Source organism: Scatophagus argus, chromosome 5 (assembly GCF_020382885.2).
Source record: "Scatophagus argus isolate fScaArg1 chromosome 5, fScaArg1.pri, whole genome shotgun sequence".
Taxonomy (NCBI): Eukaryota; Metazoa; Chordata; class Actinopteri; family Scatophagidae; genus Scatophagus; species Scatophagus argus.
Window position 1 is genome coordinate 23,844,885 of NC_058497.1, and position 24,823 is coordinate 23,869,707.

Genomic DNA, 24,823 nt, shown 5'->3' on the forward strand with positions numbered 1-24,823 from the left:
GCCAGAGTTGGCCGTTACTGTGAAGTCTGGGCCTGCCTCAGACTACCTGCTGCCACTTGTCGCGTCGCCTCCCTCTGGCATTTTCTCACGGCTGCTCGAGTCAAACCTCTCACAGGTTTGTGCTGCTGAATTTGTGCTGTTACCTATTTGCAAAGTTGTCTCAGTGAGGAAACTTTTTATCAAAATGATCTAACTACTACACAAAACGTATCAGCTGAATATGCTGAAATTTTGACACTATCACACCTTTTACTTTCAAACACACAAAGCTTTGTGCAACCAGCTACCGTTAGCATGACTGCGTTTTACTCTCAGGCTGATTATTGTAAAAAACAAAAACGGATTTTGCACGTATATTATTATTTTGCCTCTGATACAGTGCTTTGTGAGGGTACTGAGGTTGCGTATTAGATCATCCTTTACAATATGTGATTTTTTTTCCCAAAACAAATGAGACGTGTGACTGTGGCCTGTTTGAGGCCTGTCGGGACTAATCTCACCATCTCTCCTCAGATTCTTAATTGTTGACATTCCTCTGTGCCTCCTTGTATGTGGAACCCAATCTCCATAGTCAGGCTGGAGTAGCTTTAATGATCCTACCTTGGATAAAATAGAGGCATTATAGTCCTAACGGTAGTTTTGGCTCTTAAACACTGCCTCTATTCATTTCTGAAACAATCTGATTCTTTCTCTGCCTCTCTTTGCCCCTCTCAGGATTCCCTCTTTCTTGCAACAGTCTGTCAACTGGAATCACTTGGCATAGTGTTTGCCATTTCCCCAACATCTCCCCTCCTGCTGTCTTCTCGCTGCCGAGGAAAACTATCGATAAATCAGGTGGGACCCCTGGACTGCAGAGCGTGCGTTTCCCCGTCTTAACACCCTGTAGGAGAAGCCGATCAGCCTTTGAGGACTCGCATCACCGCAAGGTCAGCTTTGATCTGCTTTTTGTTCACTCACAGGTTTCTGTTCACGCATGCTCGTGTAAAATTGTTTAATTAATTGTTGATTATTTGGATTATTATTAAAATTGTTAAAAGTTTTTTGTTTTCTGCACATTAAAGAAATATATTCACTGACATGGCCTTCGGCTGTGCCACTGATGTTGCACTACTGTGCGAGTTGGTCAGTTTAAATCTGTGTAATCAGAGTCAGATATGAGGACTGATTAACGGCAGAGTGGTGTCAGAGTATTTACCCAACCAGCTGCATTCTTTAATAGTTTACAAAAGTCATTCAGTTATTAAGGATTGGATAAACATTTTAACACGTTTCTGTGTTTCCATTCGTGACATCAACAAAAACTTGGCATCAACTGATCAGGTCATTTTCTAAACAGTCGAGATCATAAAGGAAGTGAAAACACATTTCTGACAGATTTTTTTTTTCAAAAATACTTGACACTTTGGGGGTTTTTTTAGGCTTTTTTGAAGTCTAAAAATGGAAATGACGGAGACAACATGACTGTCTTGTGCTTGAGTTACGAAGGTGCTCATTAAGTGCTCATTTATGTTCTGAAAATGCTGACATTTTGTATATGCATGACTTTAACATGACAATAGCAAAGTATTTACAGACACTGTTATCGCAGTACTTAACAGAAAACATATAAAAAGAAAATCAGAAACCACAAACGTTGCATAATTGTCAATATGACATTTTGAAGGTGTGGCTGCTGCTATTTTTTAAAGTCTGCTAAAGTAATACCTGTGAGTCACAGTGTGACTATTGCACCTGCAGTGATTACCTGACTGAGACAAAAACTGACACGATGAGACATGCCCACGGCTGGGGGTTGGGGAAGTCAGGGTAGTCATCACGTCACAGCTCTGTGTGGCAGATTACTAAGCCCCTCCTGGGTCAAGTGTATAAAACACCCGGTCTAACCTTGCCCAAACATTTACTCTTGGGGAACCTCTCAAGTGAGACTTAACCGACTTCCAGAGACACAGCTTTTGGACCTTTTTTTCTTTGAACGACTGCACGAGAAGCTTTCTAAGGAAACATGGTGGCGGCTGGCCTTCAGATGTTGGGCATTGCCCTGTGCATTATTGGCTGGATTGGGATCATTGTTGTCTGCGCCCTGCCCCAATGGAAAGTAACAGCTTTCATCGGCCAGAACATTGTGACTGCTCAAACCTCTTGGGAGGGCATCTGGATGAACTGTGTGGTCCAGAGCACAGGCCAGATGCAGTGCAAGGTTTACGACTCAATGCTGGCTCTTTCTCAGGACCTCCAGGCTGCCCGCGCCCTCACCATCATCGCTATCCTCATCGGCATCATTGCCATCCTCTTGGCCATCGCAGGGGGCAAATGCACCAACTGCGTGGAGGATGAGAGCTCCAAATCCAAAATTGGAGTGGCAGCCGGTGTGATCTTCATCATTTCTGGTGTTTTGTGCCTCATCCCTGTGTGCTGGACAGCACACTCTGTCATAAGGGACTTCTACAATCCATTGCTGGCGAACTCTCAGAAAAACGAGCTTGGAGCTGCACTGTTCATCGGCTGGGGAGCCTCAGCCCTCCTCATCCTGGGTGGTGGATTGCTCTGCGCCAACTGCCCTCCCAAGGATAACTACTCTGCCAAGTACTCAGCTGCCCGTTCAGCTGGACCCAAAGACTACGTCTGAGGAGAGAGAAGAAAAAATGTCAATGTCAAGAGACTGAAAAAAAGAGACTTGAACTGAATGCTTTAAGGTCCATGAGATTGATTTGTATTGCCACAGTAGGCCTGATTTTAATTCAAAGGGATTTAATTGTGCTCTCAGTTTGTTTTGATGTTTTCATGGTGAGTTAGAGCACTTCAGAATCTGCTTCATCAGCAGCAAGATAATGAGATGTGCGCCACACCCAAAGCTGTTAGTGTGGACTGAGAAACAAAACGCTTGATCAACAGGAGTGAGAATAAAAGACATACAGAAAGTGGAACAACATTTAAGATTGATTAATTGAATTTGTATTACTTTTACTTTTCAACCCTTTGTCACTTTTTACGTTATCATTTCAATTTAAAATATGTGTTACTGTGACTGTCTGAAATTGTAAATAAAAATTCTTTTTTATTGACACAAAAGTATCATGTTTGTGTGTTCTTTAAGATTTTATTACATGTTATTAGAACAGCTGGAGTGGAGGATTCAGGAAGAAGACATAAAGTGGGACTCTGGTAGACACAACCCATAAAATTTAACTGTTTAATTAAAAGCAATAATATAAAAGTAAAGGCAAAATTCTACAAATACACCTGATTTACTAACCCTGAAAAATCTTATTTGAGAGTTGATATGAATAGTACAACATAAGCATGTAAAAAAGCAGTAAGATACAGCATGAGTTATATGCACATCAAATAGTTGTTGAAGTTGTGAAAGTTGTTCATGAATATTTCTCAAAGTTCAGGAAACTTACAGGATTATTCCCAGTGTCATTAACTGTCCAACACTGCCCCTTGCTGTAAACAAAAGAACACATCCTGTAGTTTGTCTCCCATATGCTCATGTGTAAAAACCCACCTTCAGTTCAGTGGTAAGACATTCAGATTTCAAAAGCATACTGCAGATGTTTTCATTGCTAAATAAGATCACTTGTGCTTTTGAGTGTCGTTCAGACCTGACACCTGAATCCACATTACAGCAGTTTCTCACAGGTTACCTCATGAGCAGGTTGGGTTGATATCACATTTACTGTACAGTGTTTATTAAACACTTTTGGGAAAAAAGTTGGTTCTTTGATCACGTTTCATATCAATGTCATTGAAAGTTTATAAAGGTCAGAATTTAGTCAGTCAATTTGTCAGTTTTCCTTAAAAGTGCGCTTTTGTATCCCAGCTTTTTCGGGTGAAATCTTTGTCATTTAGGGAATAAAAGACTGACGGATAACAACGCAATTTTTTATTTGTTTGTTTGTATCTGACCTTGAAGCTGTGGATTCTAGCAGGTCAGCACTACTAAAGGTCACTGGGTCTCTGTTTGTGTGTAAACACCTGTGGACCAATGGGAGCTCTGGACTGTGGTTTCACATACCCTCATGTCTGCATCCCTTCTTATCACAAGACAGCCCATAAATAGAAGCTCACATCAGCCCACTCGTCTCTGTCTCTCTGTGGATTTTAATGCAAATCTGCCAAAATGGTTTCTCAGGGTATTCAGCTCATCGGTATGTCGATGGCTGTGATCGGCTGGGTGATGGTCATCGCAGTGTGCGCCATGCCCATGTGGAAGGTCACTGCCTTCGTTGGAGCCAACATCATCACGGCTCAGACTATCTGGCAGGGCATGTGGATGAACTGCGTGGTGCAGAGTACAGGCCAGATGCAGTGCAAGATGTATGATTCGATGCTGGCTCTGCCCCAGGACCTGCAGGCTGCTCGCGCCATGATCATCATCTCCATCCTGACTGGAATCTTTGGAGTGATTTTGTCAATCGCTGGCGGGAAATGCACTAACTGCATCGAGGACGAGCGGTCCAAGGCGAAGGCTTGCATCCTGTCTGGGGTTTTGTTCATCGTCTCGGGGTTGCTCTGTCTCATTCCGGTATCCTGGTCTGCCAACACCATCATCAACAACTTCTACAACCCGCTTATTATCGAAGAGCAGAGGTACGAGTTAGGATCGGCGCTGTATATCGGCTGGGCGGCTGCTGCGCTGCTGCTGATGGGAGGGGGGCTACTGTGTTGGAACTGTCCGCCCAAACACGAACACCCCCACTATGTACCCAAATTCACACCTGTGAAATCGATCTCCACGACAAGAGAATATGTATAAGATGCTTCCTGCGTGGACTCCAGGATAAGGTCACAGCAATGGCAACAGAGAGAAGCGATCTTGATTTGCTTTAAAACATATTTTACTCGGCTTTGTACAGTAGCATAAAATCACCAGCTGATTCCTGAGTTTCGATTGTAGTTACTGAATGTGTCTGTGACCTCTTTCAGCTGACGTTTTGTCTGGTTGAGCAAGTTTAACTAAAAACATAAATAATGTCTTCATTGCACTTAGTTGTGCCCTGCAGGAATTTCACTGTCACACCTGATGGAACGGCGCCATCATCAATGTTATAACGTCTGCTGTGGAAAGTCTGCACACGTAAACAGACATTTTTAATCTGTATCGTGACTGGTTTGTGAATAACTAGAAATAGTGCCAAGACTGCATTTAATCCTTGTAAATATTTGGTCAGATTATTGTCAATGCTTCACAGTGTCATTCAGATGTTAACATGTCAGCAAATAAGTGCAGGAAGACGATACAGCTTCCTTGAGCAAATTTGCATTGATTACATCTGTCTAAATAACAAGAAGAGGTTTCCCTCGTTACTTTCTGACTGGTTGTCACTTTTTGTTTTCACAAAGTCTGCCGATTCCACCATTATATTTCTGTGTTTCTGTTTCTTGTTCTGTTACTGTAAATAAACTATATATTTTACTGCATGATTACTGTTTATTTACTGAGAAATTCACGGAGATTGAAGCGGGTAGAGGGTAGAGGTATTATAATCAGTACCACAAGGTAAGCTGAAGAGATGATTACTCAGCAATGCAGTGGACATCATCTAACTATAATACGCAAGGATGTTTCTGCTGAGATGTATGTTCCACAAAAAAAAAAAAAACATGGCTAGAGGATTAATCTTAACCTTAAAACATGAATTATTAAGTCGTTTGGTTGTTTGTTTGGTCATTTGAAGCGTCTCCGGCCAGTGTTGGGTAAGTTACTAAAAACAAGTAACTGGTTGCTTTACTTTAGTTACTGCTTTGAACTGTAATTGGTTTACTTTACTCATTACTAATTTTAAAACTTTACTCGTTACTTTATTTTTCGGCTTTTTTTCCCCACTCATATCCAAATTCCCTATGCAGAAATGCATGCTGAAACCTAGTCTTTCATTTAACTTTATTTTAAAGCAGTGACCTTTTACAAAGTACGAACATGGTTCAAGGCATAACTTAACATTTCTCGGAAACGTGGTGGCTCTCCTGTAGACATGGGAAGCATGACCTCACCACATAGGCTGCCACTAGTTAATTTATTTCTCCCTGCGGTGTCACCTGCTGTGGTCCTGTGAGTTTGGCCTGCTTTGGTGGTCTTGTGGCAGTCTCATCACCATGGTTACCGTCATGGGGGTCTTGCCCCACAAGCTTGTTACAGCTGTGCTGTCTTGCCAGGTGCTTAGACAAATTGCTCATTGGTAGCACTGCAGTGGAAAGCGGTTTATCTCCAGGACATAGCTTGCACTTCACTGTAATGTTTTTGCCTTGATGTGCAACAAGCTGAAAATAACGCAAGTATTTCCAGCTGCCGAATGCCCCTGTACTTTCGTCCACGTCCATAACTTCACTCTCTTCCATCTGACTGTAACCAATCTCTGCAGCAGCACGCATGAGCCAACAGCTCCGTCTCATTTAACATGCGATTTCTGTGTGAGATAGGTGAATTCCTTTACACAATCAATTCGTTTCATTAGTCAATCTATAGGTGATTTCACTGCACAAAAACGTGGGTGACGCTGTAACAAGCGTTACTATAGTCTGGTAACTGTAATGAAGTTACCGAAATTTGAACAGTAGTGCGTTACGTTCCTCAACACTGTCTCCGGCTTACTGTGTGTCATCACTCCATCAAGGTGATTGTTATTAGTACTGAGCCAGTTAGTCTCCTCATCCTGATCAGCTCGAGGCAGTTTATCTGTCCTAACTAGGTCACACCTTCTGTCCTGGTGTTGACACGGGCTAAGTTCAGAGTGTGCTCACTGTCCATGCTTTTTATCACTTTCCAGACTACCACACAGCACACATTCAACAACATGACAGTTTCTCGTGATCAAAGTAGTTTGGAACACAAGCTAAATTTTGGCTTTTAGACTAAAACAAGAGCATAAACTTCATGATTAAGAGAGATCATCCAATTAGCTTTTTGTTGTGTTTACTGTTGTGCTCATCAGTTGTGTGTGTGTGTGATCTTAAATTAGCACAGTAACACAGTTTGTAACACAACAGCCAGATGCAATTTGATCATTCACAGTCTGAGCTGGTTTCGGGACCTGTGAAGTCACTAGATGATTGTCGCTCCATCAGAAAATCCAGCCCTTACTCATATGCATATGAAAGTGCGCTTTCCAAGAGCAAAAGCAAGGCGTTATTTAAAAATGGGTGCCACCCCTCTCAACTGTGGGAAAAAGGAATCTTGTTTGGCCGGAAGAACTGCACCTGACAACGAGACAGTCCTCCTCCTGCACAAACAACAAGTGAGACAGCTGTGTCAGTCCGTAAGAGAACCAGACCTGTGCGCTGAAACGCTTCTCTCTCCTGCCGCAGACGAAGCCTCTTCACCATGGGGAGGATTGGAAAGGAAGTGGCAGGCCAAGTCATAAGTTTCATAGGTTTTGTTGGTGTGGCGGTGACCTGCGGAGTCCCCATGTGGAGAGTGACCTCCTTCATTGGAGCCAACATCGTGACAGGCCAGATAGTGTGGGACGGCCTGTGGATGAACTGTGTAATGCAGAGCACCGGACAGATGCAGTGCAGGCTGAACGAGTCTGTTATGAGATTGTCCCCGGACCTGCAAGCTGCCCGAGCCCTGGTCATCATCTCCCTCATCTTCGGCTTCATCGGCTTCATAGTGACCTTCATTGGAGCCAAGTGCACCGGCTGTCTGAAGAAAGATTCATCAAAGGCCAAGGTGGTGATCATAGGAGGCTGTCTCATCATTCTTTCCGCCGTTCTGATTCTGATCCCCGTCTGCTGGTCTGCAACGGTCACCATCACAGACTTCCAGAACCCCTTGACCATTGAGACACAAAGGAGGGAAATTGGAGCCTCCATCTACATTGGCTGGGCGTCTACTGCTTTTCTCCTGATCGGTGGGATCATCCTCACCACGTCCTGCCCTCCTCAAAAACCCATGTATGGATACCCAGGCTACCCACCAGCGCCAATGTACCCGTATGCAGGCCCAGTGGCAAACCCGGCAACGTATGGTCCCGTGTACGTTCCTCCATCCAGCCAACCATACACAGGAACTGGGACGTACATACCCAACAAACCATATGCAGCACCAACCACATACTCTACAGGACAGTACCTCTAAAAATTTAAAAAAAAGGACAAAAAGAGGAAAATGACTGCCAGGATGGCTTCAGGATGCCATTAGAAAACAGACTGTAGTTACAAAGGATGGTATGTATCCCAATACATTATTGGGATTTAAAATTAATTCACTCAAATCACTGTGACCTTTGATTATGTATTCTGAATCTTTCATTAAATGTCTTCTCTTTTTGGATTGATTTTGCGCTCTAAAGTTTGTATAGTTTATGAAGTCTTCACATAAGAGGAATGTTGTGTGAATATTTCTGCCTGATTTTCAAATAAATCAGTGTCAATATATTATATTACTATATTTACAGATTTTGTAAATAGTGACAATTTGTGATGTGTGTGATATCTGTAAATGCCCTTAATTTTTAAGAATATTCAGAAGAATTTCAATAAAGTGTTTGTAGCATCTTCACTCAGCCAGTCTGTGGTGTCCCGTTTTCCCAACAAGTTGTTTATGAGTCTGTGAGTCTGTGTATGTGTGAATGAGGGGCAGAGTACAAATCTTTATAATAAATTTATGTGAACATCTTTTATTTCATTTTAATAGTGGGGTCATTTCACTGTAAATTGGAAGCAAGAAAGGAAGGAAATTATCAGGACTCTAAACCTTGTGAAAATAAAGACAAAATACAAAAAAACAGGTTGGTGAGACAATCAGCTGTGTCATTGATCAGTGTGAGCCGTTTAATTCTGATTGGGAGGGGAAAAAAAAACATAAATCAGTTCCGAGAATAGTTTATATAACAACGATTAAACTAAAGTGATGAGTAAAACCAGGAAAATGTAACCATAAATGGAGTTGCCCTCTCTTAACCTCTGACGTCTGATACTCCCATCTATACTATTGTTTTTACTTAAACCTGAAACCAGGCTGGACCTGATCTTCCGGCAAGCTGCCCATAATCAAAGGTTAGCCACTGGCAGAGCATTGTTTCAGCGAGGCAATGTGGTGCCTCTTTATGGGCCTCATTTACATAGAGATGTTAAAGGACTGATGTTGATCTCATCGAAACTACTCCTTGTGCTCACATGAATAATGTCAAGAATCTGGTTGGGCAGGTAAAGAGCACTGGTTTCAGGTCATATGGAAGGCATCCTGACTCCACCTTCAAAAAAGATCTTATAACTAAAGGAAATGTGCCGCAGTCTTGATTCAACTTTACAACCTGAGCTGAGCTGACCTGCTCCTGAGACCTTCGACTCTTCTGCTTCTGTTCAGCACCAAGTGACTCACACAAGACCTCATCATGGTGTCGATGGGCCGACAGATGCTGGGCTTTGTCCTGGCCATCATTGGTTTCCTGGGGACCATCATTGTGTGTGCCCTGCCCATGTGGAAGGTCACAGCCTTCATTGGAGCCAATATTGTGACGGCGCAGGTCATCTGGGAAGGTTTGTGGATGAGCTGTGTGATGCAGAGCACAGGCCAGATGCAGTGCAAGATCTACGACTCCCTGCTGGCTCTAAATGAGGACCTTCAGGCTGCCAGAGCTCTTGTGGTCATCGCCATCATCGTCGCTGCCTTTGGGATCCTCCTGGGGATTGCAGGAGGCAAGTGCACCAACTTTGTGGAGGATGCACGTGCTAAAGCCAAAGTGGCCATCGCTGCTGGAGTCGTCTTCATTTGTGCCGGAGTTCTCATCCTCATCCCCGTCTGCTGGTCTGCAAACACCATCATCAGGGATTTTTACAACCCCCTGTTGACCAACGCTCAGAGGAGGGAGATGGGGGCTGCGCTTTACATCGGCTGGGGCACAGCTGCAGTGCTCATCCTGGGTGGTGCTCTCCTCTGCAGCTCCTGCCCTCCCAAAGAGCCTGTTCCAGAGTACCCAATCAAGTACTCCGGTGCCAGGTCCACAGCCACAAGTCGAGCCTACGTCTGAGAGGTGCATTTTCCTAAGACTGCTAATTATTTAACTTTTCTTTCGTAACCCTCCAAGGTTTGTCTAACTTGAACACACAGTGAGGGCTATTGTTCTGAGAAATTCTGATTTCTTTGGTGGAGGCAAGAGAGTGTGTTGAATGAGAAATGAGCACTAGATGGGAGAAATGCTGAACACAGTATGAAGGTGTGGTGTGAAACTACAGTGCTGGAAAGAAAATCTTCCAACAGAATGATGGAATGGACTGAATTATTCTCGAAAAAGCTTGTATGAAACCTATTTTTCCTCTAAATATTTGGTATGGAAAGAAACTTGTACAGTACACACATACATTTTGAATTTACTGTATAATATATTTTATGTATTTTTTGTTTAATAGGAAGACAAAAAGACTGCTTTTGTTTACTGAAATCAGTGATTTTTAATAAAGAAATTCGGCAAATTATATTCCGTTGTCCATTGTTCGGTTTTATTCTTTGCTTTTACTTTTGCAATTGTGGTTTTTAATTTGACAGTTCAGACCAACCACTACTGCAAAATAAAATGGATGCCAAGGAAGTTCTGGGAAACCGCAAAGTACAGTAAATTTCATATTTGCACACTCAAATAAGGTCAGAGCAGTGACTGAATGAAGGAACTACATTTTAAACTATTCAACACGTGCAATGATGCAAAATGTTGAGGAATGCACTGATGACTGAAAGGAACCTGAGGTGCAAATTTCTTACATTTATTTTCAAAACGCTGTCTACAGGAAATAAAATTCAAAATGGTAACAAACTAGAAAGTCCAACTGAGCCGAAGACAGCGAAACAACAGGGTGTATTCAAAACAATCTGCACCTGTGTCTGAATTCCTCATGTGTTAGACTCGTTCAACCAGTTTTACAGTGTTGAGTGCCAGTCACGGCTTTTTCATAGGGCTTTGTACACTGTGTGTGTGTGTTTGTGTGTGTGTGAGTTTATGTCAGCACGTAATACATTCAAATGCAGAAAGACTAAAACTTATATAGAATTTTGACTGCTAGGGTTGAGGACAGACTTTCAGTTTTAAAACAACAAAGCTTGTGTTATTTCACATTTCTGTTGCTGTAAACAAATCCCAAATCCAAAACCAGCACCACCGCTTATGGGATTAGAATCCTGCCATAATCTGAAGGTTTTCTTTTGGTTTCAGATTATGGCAGGATTCTAATCCCATAACCGCTCAATACTTCCCTACCCAACCACACCAATTCCAACTTTTCACATAGATTTTTATATATGGGTCGCAATTGCACAGTGTACTTTAATTCAAAATAAAAGTCTAAATATTTTCCCAAAATGGGAGCTGTAGCTTTTAGCAAATATTATTTGAACATACAGTGGGGACTATTTTCAGTGGTGAACTGACACGCTTTTGGTGCTCTAGTGAGTGTTTAAAGCAGCAGGATGTTGCTGATGATGGTGGCACTCTGTGAATACGCCAAAGGAATTACACTAAGTGATAATAAATGAAGTCCCGTGCTTTTCAGCATCCCCGATGGGAACTCATTTTTGAAAATAAATATAAAACTGGTGGTTAATGAAGAGATGAAAATAATTTTTTGATCCTGTTTTAATTGTGTTGTGAATTACTCATATGATGCCCTGTCAATTTAAAAGATAATTTTGCAAATCGAAAGTCGCAGTTTGTGGTAGTGATGGTAAAGAATCCCTTAGCTTTGTGTGAAAACACTCAGTGAACTACGTCTCTTATCTCTCATAATATTTGTCACCAACACCAACATGGCGGTCACCTTGGCACAGAAAAGACGAGAGTTAGTTGGTTGAGTTAGCGAGCTAACGTGAGGAACCGGCTTTACAAGGTTTCGGTCATGGGTTTCAGTAAACATTACAGACAAACATAGAGACAGCGTCACTTACCCGACTGCTGGGGGTGTAATCTTTTCAATTTTATATATTTACAGTCTTATATGTGAACAGTGTACAGTGAAATAAAGGCCCATGGTGGTCCACCAGAAGGGGACAGACGTCGCCTCTCACACACACTGTTCTTACTAATAGGATAAATTCATTAGTTTTGATGAGGTTTGCTAACAAAAAGAAGAAAGTATAATATCGGAAAGGTCACAAAGTAGACTTTCATTTCAAGGGTTTAACATCCAGATTTATTTGTCTTTGGCATTTATACTCTTTTTTTAATCACACTGCATCAAAGTCAGTGTGATTGGACCTTTTGAGATCAAAGTGATGACAAAATGAAAACAAACCTCTACAAACTGACCATAATTCATGACAACAAAATTTCTACATTGCACTGTATAAAAAGGTCTGTGGGTCCTGTTAAGTGGATGTGTGGATATGAACACCCTCAAGGTCCCTTAAAGCTGACAGCTAACTGACCCAATGAGACTGTCCTCAGCCACTCCAGCAAATGTCCCCAAACATAACGTGACAAAAGCCCTCTAGTAGCAATTACAACGACTTAGCCTGAACTATGACATTTCTCTAGAACTTGCTGAGAAAGATTCAAGGACTTCCAGAAAATAAATTCTGCGTGTCTGTTCTTATCTCGAGCACGTGTTTCACTGCTGTGAACACACCCTGTTGTGTTTCTGCGTGAGACTTGGCCTCTTCCTTTAATGAGAGTATCTACCTGAACGTGTTATCGATCAATGATGTCACACTCAGTGATGTCACAGAAGACAATGGGGAAAAATCCACCACAGTCTCAGTTCACCAGTATAACAAATCACTGAAAATGGGTCTCAGTGATGAATCATTAAAATGGACACGTGTTTTTTGACTTTCACTGTTTATAAAACACCTTTTTATGCCTTATCACTGAAATTTTAAAATATGTTTTTTTATTCATTGTTACACACCTAAATTTACATGGACAATTCAGATAGATAGAAACCCAAAGAAGGCAAGTTGTTTATTAAGTTAACAATGAAACTAAGCTAAACCGAAAGCAAAATCACAAGCAGAAAATGCATCTCGGTCACCTACTTAATGGAATTTTTGAAATGTGTCAGACAGACAGATGTCCCGAAACAAATGTGGCAACTTTTTCAGACCTGCCAGATTGAAATCTTTGTTGTTGTTTTGTACAACAACAGTGAAGCATCTCTCTGAGACACCTAGGTGTGCTAAGATGAAAGAACGGAATGAAATAACTACTAAAGAATAAAAATAGTCATGAAAAATCAAAATAGCTGCTAAGAATAAAATAAGAATTAAAAGGATGGTCGACCCGGTCCCGGTCCGTGTACCTTCTGTTCATTCTATTTCCAATTTTGAAACACAAATCAGCATTTTTTTAAAAAAATATATGTATCATATATGTATCATTTGAAAAAAAAAAAACAAGAGCCGTTTTCCATTCAAATAAAGTCATAAAAGTGGTTTTCTGTTGTTTGTCTATTACAGATTTTTATATTCCTAGACAAACACAAAGAATTCAATCTATGTTAATCCAAAATGCAAAAATGCAGGGACGTTTTTTACATCTGTATTATTAGCCTGTGTTTTAGCCTTTTTCTAGATGGTACTAAAAAACAAAATATATAGCCTGAGCAGGTGACCCTAGAGCAGCAGTGGGCACATCCCACTGTGTACCAATATCATCCCCATGAACCTCATAGTGGCCACGAAGTTTGAGGTCCAAGCAGCTGAAATGTCCAGCTGATCCCGGGAATACAAGCCAGGAGCATATACCTTTGAAAAAGCATCAGCTAAATGTTAATTACAGATACGTACAACCTACCCAACATTTATTTCTTTTGATATTCATTGTTATAATATTCTGCTGCTCCGCCCCAGCTCCCACTCAAACACACCCCGTCTCTCTCTCTCTCTCTCTCTCTCTCTCTCTCTCACACACACACACACACACACACGCACCCCGGGGTGCTGAGAAAACCTAAGCAGGTTTTCCCATTAATGTTTGAACACCAGTTTAATTTGCACCTTATATTAGTTTCACTACAGCATCCCCACGCACGCACACACACACACACACACACACACACACACACACACACACCTTGCACATTATTTTGTAAATAGGCTGGAAATAGACTGGAAAGCGTAAAAACTGAGAATTGAAAATGGAAATACAGAAATTCGAGGCCTTCACCGAAAACTAACTTTTGGGTAAGAAAATGCAGTGGTTTTCTTTTAAAGGGGTCATTAAATTTGGTTGCCCGATGTTTGTTTCAGAAATGGAAACAGAACAAAATGCCCCCGTTTCTTGTTTTCCGATTTGCGTTTCTTGTTTCTGTGGTCACGACTGTCAGCACAGCAACAACCATTTCTGACCCGTGATGACTGACTCCACCTTCAACAAAGACACCCTTATGACCAAAGGAAATGCGCCACAGTCTTCATTCAACTCTTCTGCTTCTGTTCAGCGCCAAGTGACTCACACAAGACCTCATCATGGTGTCGGTGTGTCGACAGACGCTGGGCTTTGCCCTGGCCTTCCTTGGTTTCCTGGGGACCATCATTGTGTGTGCCCTGCCCATGTGGAAGGTCACAGCCTTCATTGGAGCCAATATTGTGACGGCGCAGGTCATCTGGGAAGGTTTGTGGATGAGCTGTGTGATGCAGAGCACAGGCCAGATGCAGTGCAAGATCTACGACTCCCTGCTGGCTCTACCTGAGGACATTCAGGTTGCCAGAGCTCTTGTGGTCATCGCCATCATCGTCGCTGCCTTTGGGATCCTCCTGGGGATTGCAGGAAGCAAATGCACCAACCTTGTGGAGGGTACACGTGCTAAAGCCATAGTGGCCATCACTTCTGGAGTCGTCTTCATTTGTGCCGGAGTTCTCATCCTCATCCCCGTCTGCTTGTCTGCAAACACCATCACCAGGGATTTTTACAACCGCCTGTTGACCAACGCTCAGAGGAGGGAGCTGGGGGCTGCGCTTTACCTCGGCTGGGGCGCAGCTGCAGTGCTCATCCTGGGTGGTGCTCTCCTCTGCAGCAGCTCCTGCCCTCCCAAAGAGTCAGAGTACCCGGTCAAGTTCTCCAGTGCCAGGTCCACCAGCCGAGCCTACGTCTGAGAGGTGCTTTCTTCCGAGAAAGCTAATGAGACTCAGACCTTTGCAGTTAAAATAGCACAGAGATGTGGTGTGAAACTAAAGTACAGAAAAAAAAATTCGATCGCAGTAATGACTGGGCTCAATTATTTTATAAACGCTTGTATGAAACCTAGCTTTTCCTCTAAATACTTGAGTACTGATACCTTGTGAATTCGTTGTATGTTTTACAAAATGTTGACTCAGTAGCAATGTGAAAAGACTGCTGTTGTTCAGTTTTTAATAAACTAATTAAACTAATTATGTTCTTTTGTCAAAGTGCCTTTTTTTAAATTTTCTGTTTTGCTGCCTTTTTTCGCTGTTTATATTCACAACTTTGAATACCCAAAAGGAATTTACTAGAGGATGATAAATTAAACTAAATAACAAAGAGGTGAGACCTAATTTTGGAAGAAATATGAATGTCAGTTAATCAGGAGACACAAAGGGTATTTGATCCTCTTTGAATTGCTCTGTGAATTACACATATGTTGTTTGTCAATTTAAAAATATATATTTTGCAAGTCAAGAAAGTCCCAGTTTGTTGTTGTGAGCACAGTAAAGAACCATTCAGCTTTGCGTGAAACCCCTCAGTGAGGGTGGTGGATGAGATAATACGAAAGGGCGATCAGCACGTCTTCAGCAGTTTTAGCAAAACAGTAGCTGATTCGGTTGGGAACGAGTTTGAAGCCTGGAGGAGATGGTGTCCCTCGAGCCCTACGGGAATTTAATAAGAGACATGATAGCTCAAAATCTCTCGCATGCGGACATTTTCACAAGTTTATTACATTTAGGTGTGCAGCAAGGACGTTCTGAAATGAGTGTCAGAAGATGTTGTGCAGTCACAACTTTTCCAGGAGGGGACATGCATCCGACACGCAGTTAGAGGCTGCTAACAGCGGGACAACAAATCAGGTAGGTTAATATGGTTTTCTTCGATTTACAGAGGTTGATAGTAACAAGATTTACTCTGTTACAGGTCATCTATCTTACTTGATTAGGTTTTTTGATAAATTGTACTTTTAAGAGCAGTTTTACATCATCTCCATACTTTTTCCTTTTACTTGAGTAAACTCGTTCAGCTACACTGAGCTAGTTACTTTTCTTTTTACCCATTCAGGATTCTACCCATCATTAACCACCCCCACCCCAGGTGACAATTTGAGTTCAATTTCTGGCTACTCTGAACAACAAAACACTCTGAACAACAAAACAACAAACTCTAGCAATGATTGTTATTGGAATTCATAGCTATTAACACTTTTCAAAACAGAATATATCACTTAACCTTAACCAGATGCACCCTTGACTGGGGGTGCTTGTAGGTACCCCTACATATCAGTGGGCCTGCTGTTTAGACTCCCTATCAAAAGTTTTACGTCTGATATAATCATGTTTCCTCTCACCATGTTGATTTTGCAGACTAAATATACTATATATAAATATACTATCTATGCTTTTCTTGTCTACAGAATCATACGGTGGAGTGAATGTGGGTGGAGATCAACAACCGGGTAAATTACCAATTGAAGGAGGCCCTCATGCAGCTGCAGGATCAGGAAGTCCTCAACATGGAAAAAAACATGTAACACAATACAGTCTAGTCCTTTTTTATGACGTTTTTCTTTATTTTAAAGTTGACAGTATATTCAAACAATAGCTGACATTTTGCAACTTTGCTTCACAGGCAAAGGAACACCCAATCATTTGTCTCCTGTTTTGGAACTGACCCCTTCTCAACTGAGGACGACAAAATGTCAGCAGAGCAGCGTTTTGCTGAGGAGTACTCTGATATTTCAGTTTTATTAGACAACGTGGTAAACTATAACTTTGCGCCATTTCAGGATGCATTGATGCATCTGATAAACATTACGCCACAATATACATGAAAATGTCAGAGACAAGTTGCTTCTGGATATACTGTGTATTTTGTTACTTTTCTTTAATTGCAACTAAAATCGAACATTTGCTACCATAGCAGTGTTGAACATTAGACTATGTTCCCCACTCAGTGAACATATTTTTCCAAAGTGCAGGATGAAATAAAAAAAATCTGTATCCTCTACAGCTGTTGAACAAGGCAATTAGCCAGATGTACTATAACAGAGGTAATCAAGCTTAAGTCACTGAACGTGATACAATCACACTCAAAGCATTAATCCATCTTACTGACACCACCCAGTATGGAGAGAACATTGTCAAGACTGGTCAGCCTGTGTGCATCGACAGAGAACTCATCCGCCCTGCATTTGAGGCACTGGTCAGACGTCAGCATCCACTGGTCAGACGTCAGCATCCACTGGTCAACGCAGTTTTTGCAATCACAGGTTCTTCCATTAGCCCTTTTTGATGAAGAAAATGAAAAGGACAATAAACATGCAAGATTAGAGATCAATTTATTACCTTCTTTTGACCTTATCTACATATTACATGTGTTTAAAAGCTTGGCAAGCGACAGTTTCACTTTAACATGCAAAAGTGAATTAATGCTTGATTCACTTGGCCATTCAATTTGATCCTGCTTAAAGGTAGACTTTAATACAGATCAAACAACACACAGCACAGACAAAGGCCTCCTTCATGTGTGTTATCATGGTGTTGGTCAGAACCAGCATAGCGCCCCTGGTGTCACTGGCCTGTGTTGATGGGTCCTTCAGGACTGTGGTGACTTCACTCAGTCCTTGAGCAGCCAAGATCACTTCTTCTATTTTATCGTGGACTTCCTGAAGACTTGTGGAGTCCATATCTTTAAGACTACAAGGAGAGACAAAAATACACAACAAAATTGTACAATATTCACAAGTTCAGATAAGCTTTTTTCTAGATGGTACTAAAAAACAAAATATATAGCCTGAGCAGGTGACCCTAGAGCAGCAGTGGGCACATCCCACTGTGTACCAATATCATCCCCATGAACCTCATAGTGGCCACGAAGTTTGAGGTCCAAGCAGCTGAAATGTCCAGCCGATCCCGGGAAAACAAGCCAGGAGCATATACCTTTGGAAAAAGCATCAGCTAAATGTTAATTACAGATACGTACACCCTACCCAACATTTATTTCTTTTGATATTCATTGTTATAATATTCTGTTGCTCCGCCCCAGCTCCCACTCAAACACACCCCGTCTCTCTCTCTCTCTCTCACACACACACACACACACACACACGCACCTCGGGGTGCTGAGAAAACCTAAGCAGGTTTTCCCATTAATGTTTGAACACCAGTTTAATTTGCACTTCATATTAGTTTCACTACAGCATCCCCACGCACACACACGCACACACACACACACCTTGCACATTATTTTGTAAATAGGCTTATAGCTTTTCAATTTCAATGATCTTACATTGAGGAGCCTTTATCAGTCGGATAGCCGTGTGTTGTGCAGAGCATCCTCTGGTCCTGGCATGTTCTCCAAGCAAACGCAAAAAAGTGTTACCTGCCTGGAATATTCTGGCGATTTTATCTCCAATCATGTCGCTCTCCTTAAGGGTTAGCCTCTTCTTTCCTTTTAAAAGGATGAAACTCGAGTCCATAGTGCAGATGAATTGTTAACGCACCAACACCATTAAGGTACGCGGACGCACTGCTTTCTGCACGTCCTGCGACGCGGATCAGTCCGCGCGATTATTTATTTTATTTCCGGGCCACAGACAGGAAAGCGTAAAAACTGAGAATTGAAAATGGAAATACAGAAATTCGAGGCCTTCACCGAAAAGTAACTTTTGGGTAAGAAAACGCAGTGGTTTTCTTTTAAAAGGGTCATTAAATTTGGTTGCCCGATGTTTGTTTCAGAAATGGAAACAAAACAAAATGCCCCCGTTTCTTGTTTTCCTATTTGCGTTTCTTGTTTCTGTGGTCAGGACTGTCAGCACAGCAACAACCATTTCTGAAGCGTGATGACTGACTCCACCTTCAACAAAGACACCCTTATGACCAAAGGAAATGTGCCACAGTCTTCATTCAACTCTTCTGCTTCTGTTCAGCGCCAAGTGACTCACACAAGACCTCATCATGGTGTCGGTGTGTCGACAGACGCTGGGCTTTGCCCTGGCCTTCCTTGGTTTCCTGGGGACCATCATTGTGTGTGCCCTGCCCATGTGGAAGGTCTCAGCCTTCATTGGAGCCAATATTGTGACGGCGCAGATCTACTGGGAAGGTTTGTGGATGAACTGTCTGTTGCTGAGCACAGGCCAGATGCATTGCAAGACCTACGACTCCCTTCTGGTTCTATCTCGGAACCTTCAGGTTGCCAGAGCTCTTGCGGTCATCGCCATCATCGTCGCTGCCTTTGGGATCCTCCTGGGGATTGCAGGAAGCAAATGCACCAACCTTGTGGAGGATACACGTGCTAAAGCCGTAGTGGCCATCACTTCTGGAGTCGTCTTCATTTGTGCCGGAGTTCTCATCCTCATCCCCGTCTGCTGGTCTGCGAACACCATCATCAGGGATTTTTACAACCCCCTGTTGAACAGCGCTCACAAGAGGGAGCTGGGGGCTGCGCTTTACATCGGCTGGGGCACAGCTGCAGTGCTCATCCTGGGTGGTGCTCTCCTCTGCTGCAGCTCCTGCCCTCCCAAACAGTCAGAGTACCCAGTCAAGTTCTCCAGTGCCAAGTCCACCAGCCGAGCCTACGTCTGAGAGGTGCTTTCTCCCGAGGAAGCTAATGAGACTCAGACCTTTGCAGTTAAAATAGCACAGAGATGTGGTGTGAAACTACAGAAAAAAAAAAATTCAATTATTTTATAAAGGCTTGTATGAAACCTAGCTTTTCCTCTAAATACTTGAGGAGGAAACTTTTGCAGCATACTGATACCTTGTGAATTCGTTGTATGTTTTACAAAATGTTGACTCAGTAGCAATGTGAAAAGACTGCTGTTGTTCAGTTTTTAATAAACTAATTAAACTAGTTATGTTCTTTTGTCAAAGTGCCTTTTTCAAAATTTTCTGTTTTGCTGCCTTTTTTCACTGTTTATATTCACAACTTTGAATACCCAAAAGGAATTTACTAGAGGGTGATAAATTAAACTAAATAACAAAGAGGTGAGATCTAATTTTGGAAGAAATATGAATGTCAGTTAATCAGGAGACACAAAGGGTATTTGATCCTCTTTGAATTGCTCTGTGAATTACACATATGTTGTTTGTCAATTTCAAAAAATATATTTTGCAAGTCAAGAAAGTCCCAGTTTGTTGTTGTGAGCACAGTAAAGAACCATTCAGCTTTGCGTGAAACCCCTCAGTGAGGGTGGTGGATGAGATAATACGAACGGGATGTGGGCTGCAGAGTTTTGTTTAGCAGCCCGACTGCTTGAGGGAAGCAAACTGTTCATTGATCTGGTAGTCCTTGGTCACATATGCCTGCCACGCCACATCTCCTACCTGAGGCTGGCGTGGACAACAGGATGTGATGTCTGGTGACTTTCACAGTGAAGAGCTGCTGCATGCACCTGGTCCACACTGACATGCAGTATGTCAGCACTTTTTGTTGGCATTGTGGTGAAGCAGAAGCAGAAGTCGTTTTAAACTGTAACATCTTGCTTGCTCAACACTTCCACATGACACGCATTTCCCTTTTTCCCGAGCATTTTGTCCCTGAAAATCTTTCAGCATGAGAACATACATGCTGTATGATTCTTTCGAAACCAGCAGTGATTCACTTTGTGTCGACGCTGCTGCTTGTGCTGTCACCTCAACACGTCTGCGCTCCCCTCCGCGTTCACGCTGTGTAGATTGTGACTTTTCTGTCACATACATTCTTTTCCATGTTGAGAATACCAACAACAGCTTAAGTAACCCAATCCTCATCTCCAACCGGGAGAATAAGTGAAACCCCATCCTTTATTGTTTCTGCACACAAAGAATCCTGCACTGCTGGTATTCTTTGGCAGGGCCTCTCATGCGTCCTTCATAGTTTGGCTATCACTCCTCCTATTCTTCATTCTCACTGTGCTTCAGATGCACCCAAACACCTGATCAGCTGTGAATATTCTCTCAGAGGCACTCAGACAGAGACGACGATGGCTTCTATGGGGTTGCAGATGGCAGGCTGTGCCTTGGCCCTTTTCGGCTGGATTGGAGTGCTCATCGCCTGCGGCGCACCCATGTGGCGGGTCACTGCCTTCATTGGTAACAACATAGTGACATCCCAGACCATATGGGAGGGCATCTGGATGAGCTGCGTGGTCCAGAGTACAGGCCAGATGCAGTGTAAGGTGTATGACTCCATGCTGGCTCTGAGCACTGACCTGCAGGGGGCCCGGGCTCTGATGGTGGTTTCAATCATCACAGGCATCGCGGGGCTCCTCATAGCTTTCGCTGGTGGAAAATGCACCAATTTTGTTGCAGAGAAGAGGGCCAAGGCGAAGGCTACAGTGGCAGCGGGTGTGGTTCTGATCATCAGTGGATTCCTCTGCCTGATCCCTGTTTCCTGGACTGCCAGCATTATCATCAGGGACTTCTACGATCCCGTTGTAGCAGAAGCCCTGAAAAGAGAGATCGGGGCCTCTCTTTACATTGGCTGGGGGGCCGGGGCCCTGCTCGTTTTGGGAGGAGGAATGCTGTGTGCCAGCTGTCCCTCTAGAGACGATGAGACCCCCTCTGTGAAGTACTTCCTCAACAAGCCTGGAGGAAATAACAAAGAAGACTCAGTCCGATCTTTGACGCCGACAAAGACATATATTTGAGATTTGTGAGGGGACAAAGAGACATCTGCTTGACGTCTGTCTGTCTGGGGAGCTTGACTTTTAATTTGAAAGATCAAGAAAAAGGACACACAAACAACGCACAATGAAGGAAACTGGCACTTTTATAAGGGAATCGCACTTTGGATGAATGAAGATGCTTTGTGTGAGAGGTCTTTGAATATTGTTGTTAATCCTGAACGTGTGTTTGGGGTTACTTTAAATTACTGACAGTCTTTGTTTTACATGTTGGGGAAAGCGCTTGGTTTCAGTTGAAGAAAAGTAATTTTGTTCTTTTGCACTGAGCCATCTTTTTTAAATTTGTGGTTTTAGCTTTTTTTTCACAATAAATGGTCTTTCTGTCTTTATTGTAAGCTTTCTCATGCTTCTTGCTTATATGCACTTCAGAAATGCACCTTGTGGTTATTTAAACCAAACACTGGGAGAACCTGTTTGTCAGGTACTTACCTGAGATCTCTATCCAGGGTACAAACATGGTGACTCAGGGACTTAAAATCCTGTTGGCTGATCTGTTCAGTGTGGAATGAGCTGCTTTAAAAAAGTTTCACCTGTTTTCATCATTGTTTGCTGCATGAATACCCTTGGAGGAAATAGATTAAAATAACTAAAGGGGGATTATAGATGGTGGAAATGTGTTCCACAAGTTTAAACTATTGTTAATGGTAGCTTTTTCTTCCCCTGAAAATCTCAAATCTTTGGGCTTGAACCTATTTTGTTTTGGTTCATAGTGTTGCCTCACTTTCTCACCAACCGGATGGTGAGGGTGTGTTTCCTGGTCTCATTGGGCTGCGGATCAGAGAGCAGCGAGGGTCAAATAGAATAGAATAGAATAGAATAGAAAGCTTTTATTGTCATTGTACAGGTACAACGAGATTTCCGCTTTCCCATAAAGTGCACACAGCAATAAAGTAAACGATAAATTACTCTGCGTCACAAGAGTCTAACACATTTTTCTCCACAGTGACTGTCTACTCAGTGGGCAATGGGAGTAGAAGTATTCAGTATTTAAGCGTGTAAAATTCAGTGACTTTCAGCAAAGTGAGATATCTTACATGACCTCTCAGTCTGGCTCAGTCTGGCTTGGACAGGGAGGTTGATGGCTGTCCACATTGTTGTCTTTGTCTTCAAAATCCGTTACAAATCCTTGTTAAAAATGCTTTTAGGATTTCAAGATTTGGTTAGATTGAGGAACAAACACAACTCAGTTAGTTTCAGGTAAAAATCATGATTCAGAACCGACTGTTGAAAAACAGTCTGTATTTGGTGCAATACTGCCACCTTGTGGCACATTGACTCGTGGATAAAATAAAATCTGTAAATTTTTATCTGACAACTTGAGTTATGGGAAACCATTTCAGCTTTCCAGAAAAACATTTCTGTGTTGTGTGTTTCTGTGATAACAAGCGAACACAGTTCATCTGCACACTTAATCTTTTTATCTGTCTGTCCACAACTCTGATTCCAACAAAGATGGGATGATGCGTACCACAGAGATGAAACCAGAAAACAGTGTTTGCCAGCTCCTTTTCACAACACAACACAGTACAAAGACAAGATGTTCGATGTTCAAACTGATGAAGCTGTATGTGCCTTTTTAAATGAGTGTTGCATTCACACCACATCACTCAAGATCCTTTATTTATCCGACCAGCTGCATGCAAGGATGCGATAAAATAAGATTGCTGTCCATTCTGAATAAAAACTAAAATGTTTCCGTTCCCCTGTGCCTTCTGCGTTTCCAGGTCTGAGAGAGTCTGCGTTGTGTGCCATGGCTCTGCAGGAGCTGGGGATCAGCCTGTCCATGACGGGCGTCGCTGGTACCATCCTGATCTGCGCTCTGCCCATGTGGAAGGTGACGGCATTCATCGGCACCCATCTGGTGGTCATGCAGGTGTTCTGGGAAGGTCTGTGGATGACTTGTGTCAGTGAGTACACAGGTCAGATGCAGTGCAAGCTTTACGATGCCCTGCTGGACTTGTCGCCGGACCTCCAGGCCGCCCGTGGCCTCATCTGCATCAGCCTGGTGCTGGGATGTCTGGGATTCCTCATCTTCCTCCTGGGAGCTCGCTGCACCAACTGCCTGGGCCACCCGAGGGTCAAGGCTCGGTTGGTGCTGAGCTCCGGAGCCACCTTCTGCCTGGGAGCCCTCACCACCGTGGTTGCTGTTTCCTGGACGGCAAACTCCATCATCAGAGACTTCCACAACCCTCGTGTCCCGGAGGTGCTGAAGAGGGAGCTCGGAGCAGCCATTTATATTGGCTTTGTCACATCTGGGCTCCTGTTCTGCGGGGGAGCCATTCTGTGCACGAGCTGCCCGCCTCAGAGGGCCCGGCTGGCCTCCGGTGGGTACACACTGGCCAGGACTCCCACACGCAGCAGCTACGCCATCAAGAACTACGTGTGAAGTGAGAACGGAGGGCTGAGCTCAGATCAGTCTGTGTGCTACCGCTGTGGGATACGATGCAACTGGGCAGATTTAAACAGAGCACACTGAAACACACAACAGGTTTAATTAGAGGACTCTGAAGGATTTGTTTGCTGTACATTTGTAATAAATCCTGTATCTCTGACATGTGGACTTGACCATTAGCAACAGGGTTACTCTAATTCTGTGTCAGCACCAGCAGTTTGGAGATGTTTGTCAATGCAGGTGGATCATAGTTTGCTTTTCCTTTGTCTACTGAAGAATGATTGTTGTTGCCAGTTCCTCTCACTGACAGTCTGGGATGTGGTTTGGGTCCCAGTAGCTGAATGTGTTTTTATTTTTAACCAGCAGAAAATTACATTAATCATGTCTTAGTCACCATTTTTACTGAAACGAACATCTGTCGTGCAAAACGTCTGCGTGCTTGTGACTTCCATCTTAGAATAAATAAACACTGCAGAGCAAACATGTGCCAGTTGAGTGAGTGTCCTGTCGTGAGAAATGCTTGTTAAAATAATCCAGTAAGCGTCTCTGTTGTTCTCCACCCGGCAGCTCCACGGCCACACTGCAGCTGTGAGAGCATCGGGATCCTGTGACCCTTTCAGTCAAGTTCTCCCAGAAACTGCGCTTGAAGAATGAGAGCACAGTGGAAGC

At 42.9% G+C, this 24,823-nt stretch overlaps 5 protein-coding genes across 8 annotated transcripts; all 5 read left to right on the forward strand.

Annotated features, from left to right (window-relative positions):
* Positions 1–24,156, forward strand: cldnj (claudin j). Of its 4 annotated transcripts, XM_046389879.1 has the most exons (3): positions 1–115; positions 737–926; positions 23,487–24,156. In XM_046389879.1, exon 3 carries the CDS (start codon positions 23,513–23,515, stop codon positions 24,146–24,148), a length of 636 nt encoding a protein of 211 aa, XP_046245835.1. In that variant the 5' UTR covers positions 1–115; positions 737–926; positions 23,487–23,512; the 3' UTR covers positions 24,149–24,156. The 4 variants fall into 4 exon arrangements, with proteins under 4 accessions (XP_046245835.1, XP_046245833.1, XP_046245834.1 ...); XM_046389877.1 differs by lacking the exons at positions 1–115; positions 737–926 and adding an exon at positions 14,041–14,113; XM_046389878.1 differs by lacking the exons at positions 1–115; positions 737–926 and adding an exon at positions 18,239–18,769.
* cldna (claudin a) lies at positions 1,889–3,069 on the forward strand. Its single transcript, XM_046389881.1, has one exon. The coding sequence runs from the start codon at positions 2,003–2,005 to the stop codon at positions 2,624–2,626; it is 624 nt and encodes a 207-aa protein (XP_046245837.1). The 5' UTR covers positions 1,889–2,002; the 3' UTR covers positions 2,627–3,069.
* Positions 4,027–8,507, forward strand: LOC124059667 (claudin-like protein ZF-A89). Its single transcript, XM_046389882.1, has 2 exons — positions 4,027–4,593; positions 7,309–8,507. Exons 1-2 carry the CDS (start codon positions 4,124–4,126, stop codon positions 8,078–8,080), a joined length of 1,242 nt encoding a protein of 413 aa, XP_046245838.1. The 5' UTR covers positions 4,027–4,123; the 3' UTR covers positions 8,081–8,507.
* On the forward strand, positions 9,164–15,025 carry LOC124059668 (claudin-like protein ZF-A89). The gene is made up of 2 exons (XM_046389883.1): positions 9,164–9,815; positions 14,393–15,025. Exons 1-2 carry the CDS (start codon positions 9,339–9,341, stop codon positions 15,023–15,025), a joined length of 1,110 nt encoding a protein of 369 aa, XP_046245839.1. The 5' UTR covers positions 9,164–9,338.
* Positions 18,950–22,097, forward strand: LOC124059669 (claudin-4-like). The gene is made up of 2 exons (XM_046389884.1): positions 18,950–19,514; positions 21,041–22,097. Exons 1-2 carry the CDS (start codon positions 19,055–19,057, stop codon positions 21,724–21,726), a joined length of 1,146 nt encoding a protein of 381 aa, XP_046245840.1. The 5' UTR covers positions 18,950–19,054; the 3' UTR covers positions 21,727–22,097.
* Positions 24,157–24,823: the final 667 nt, after the last annotated feature.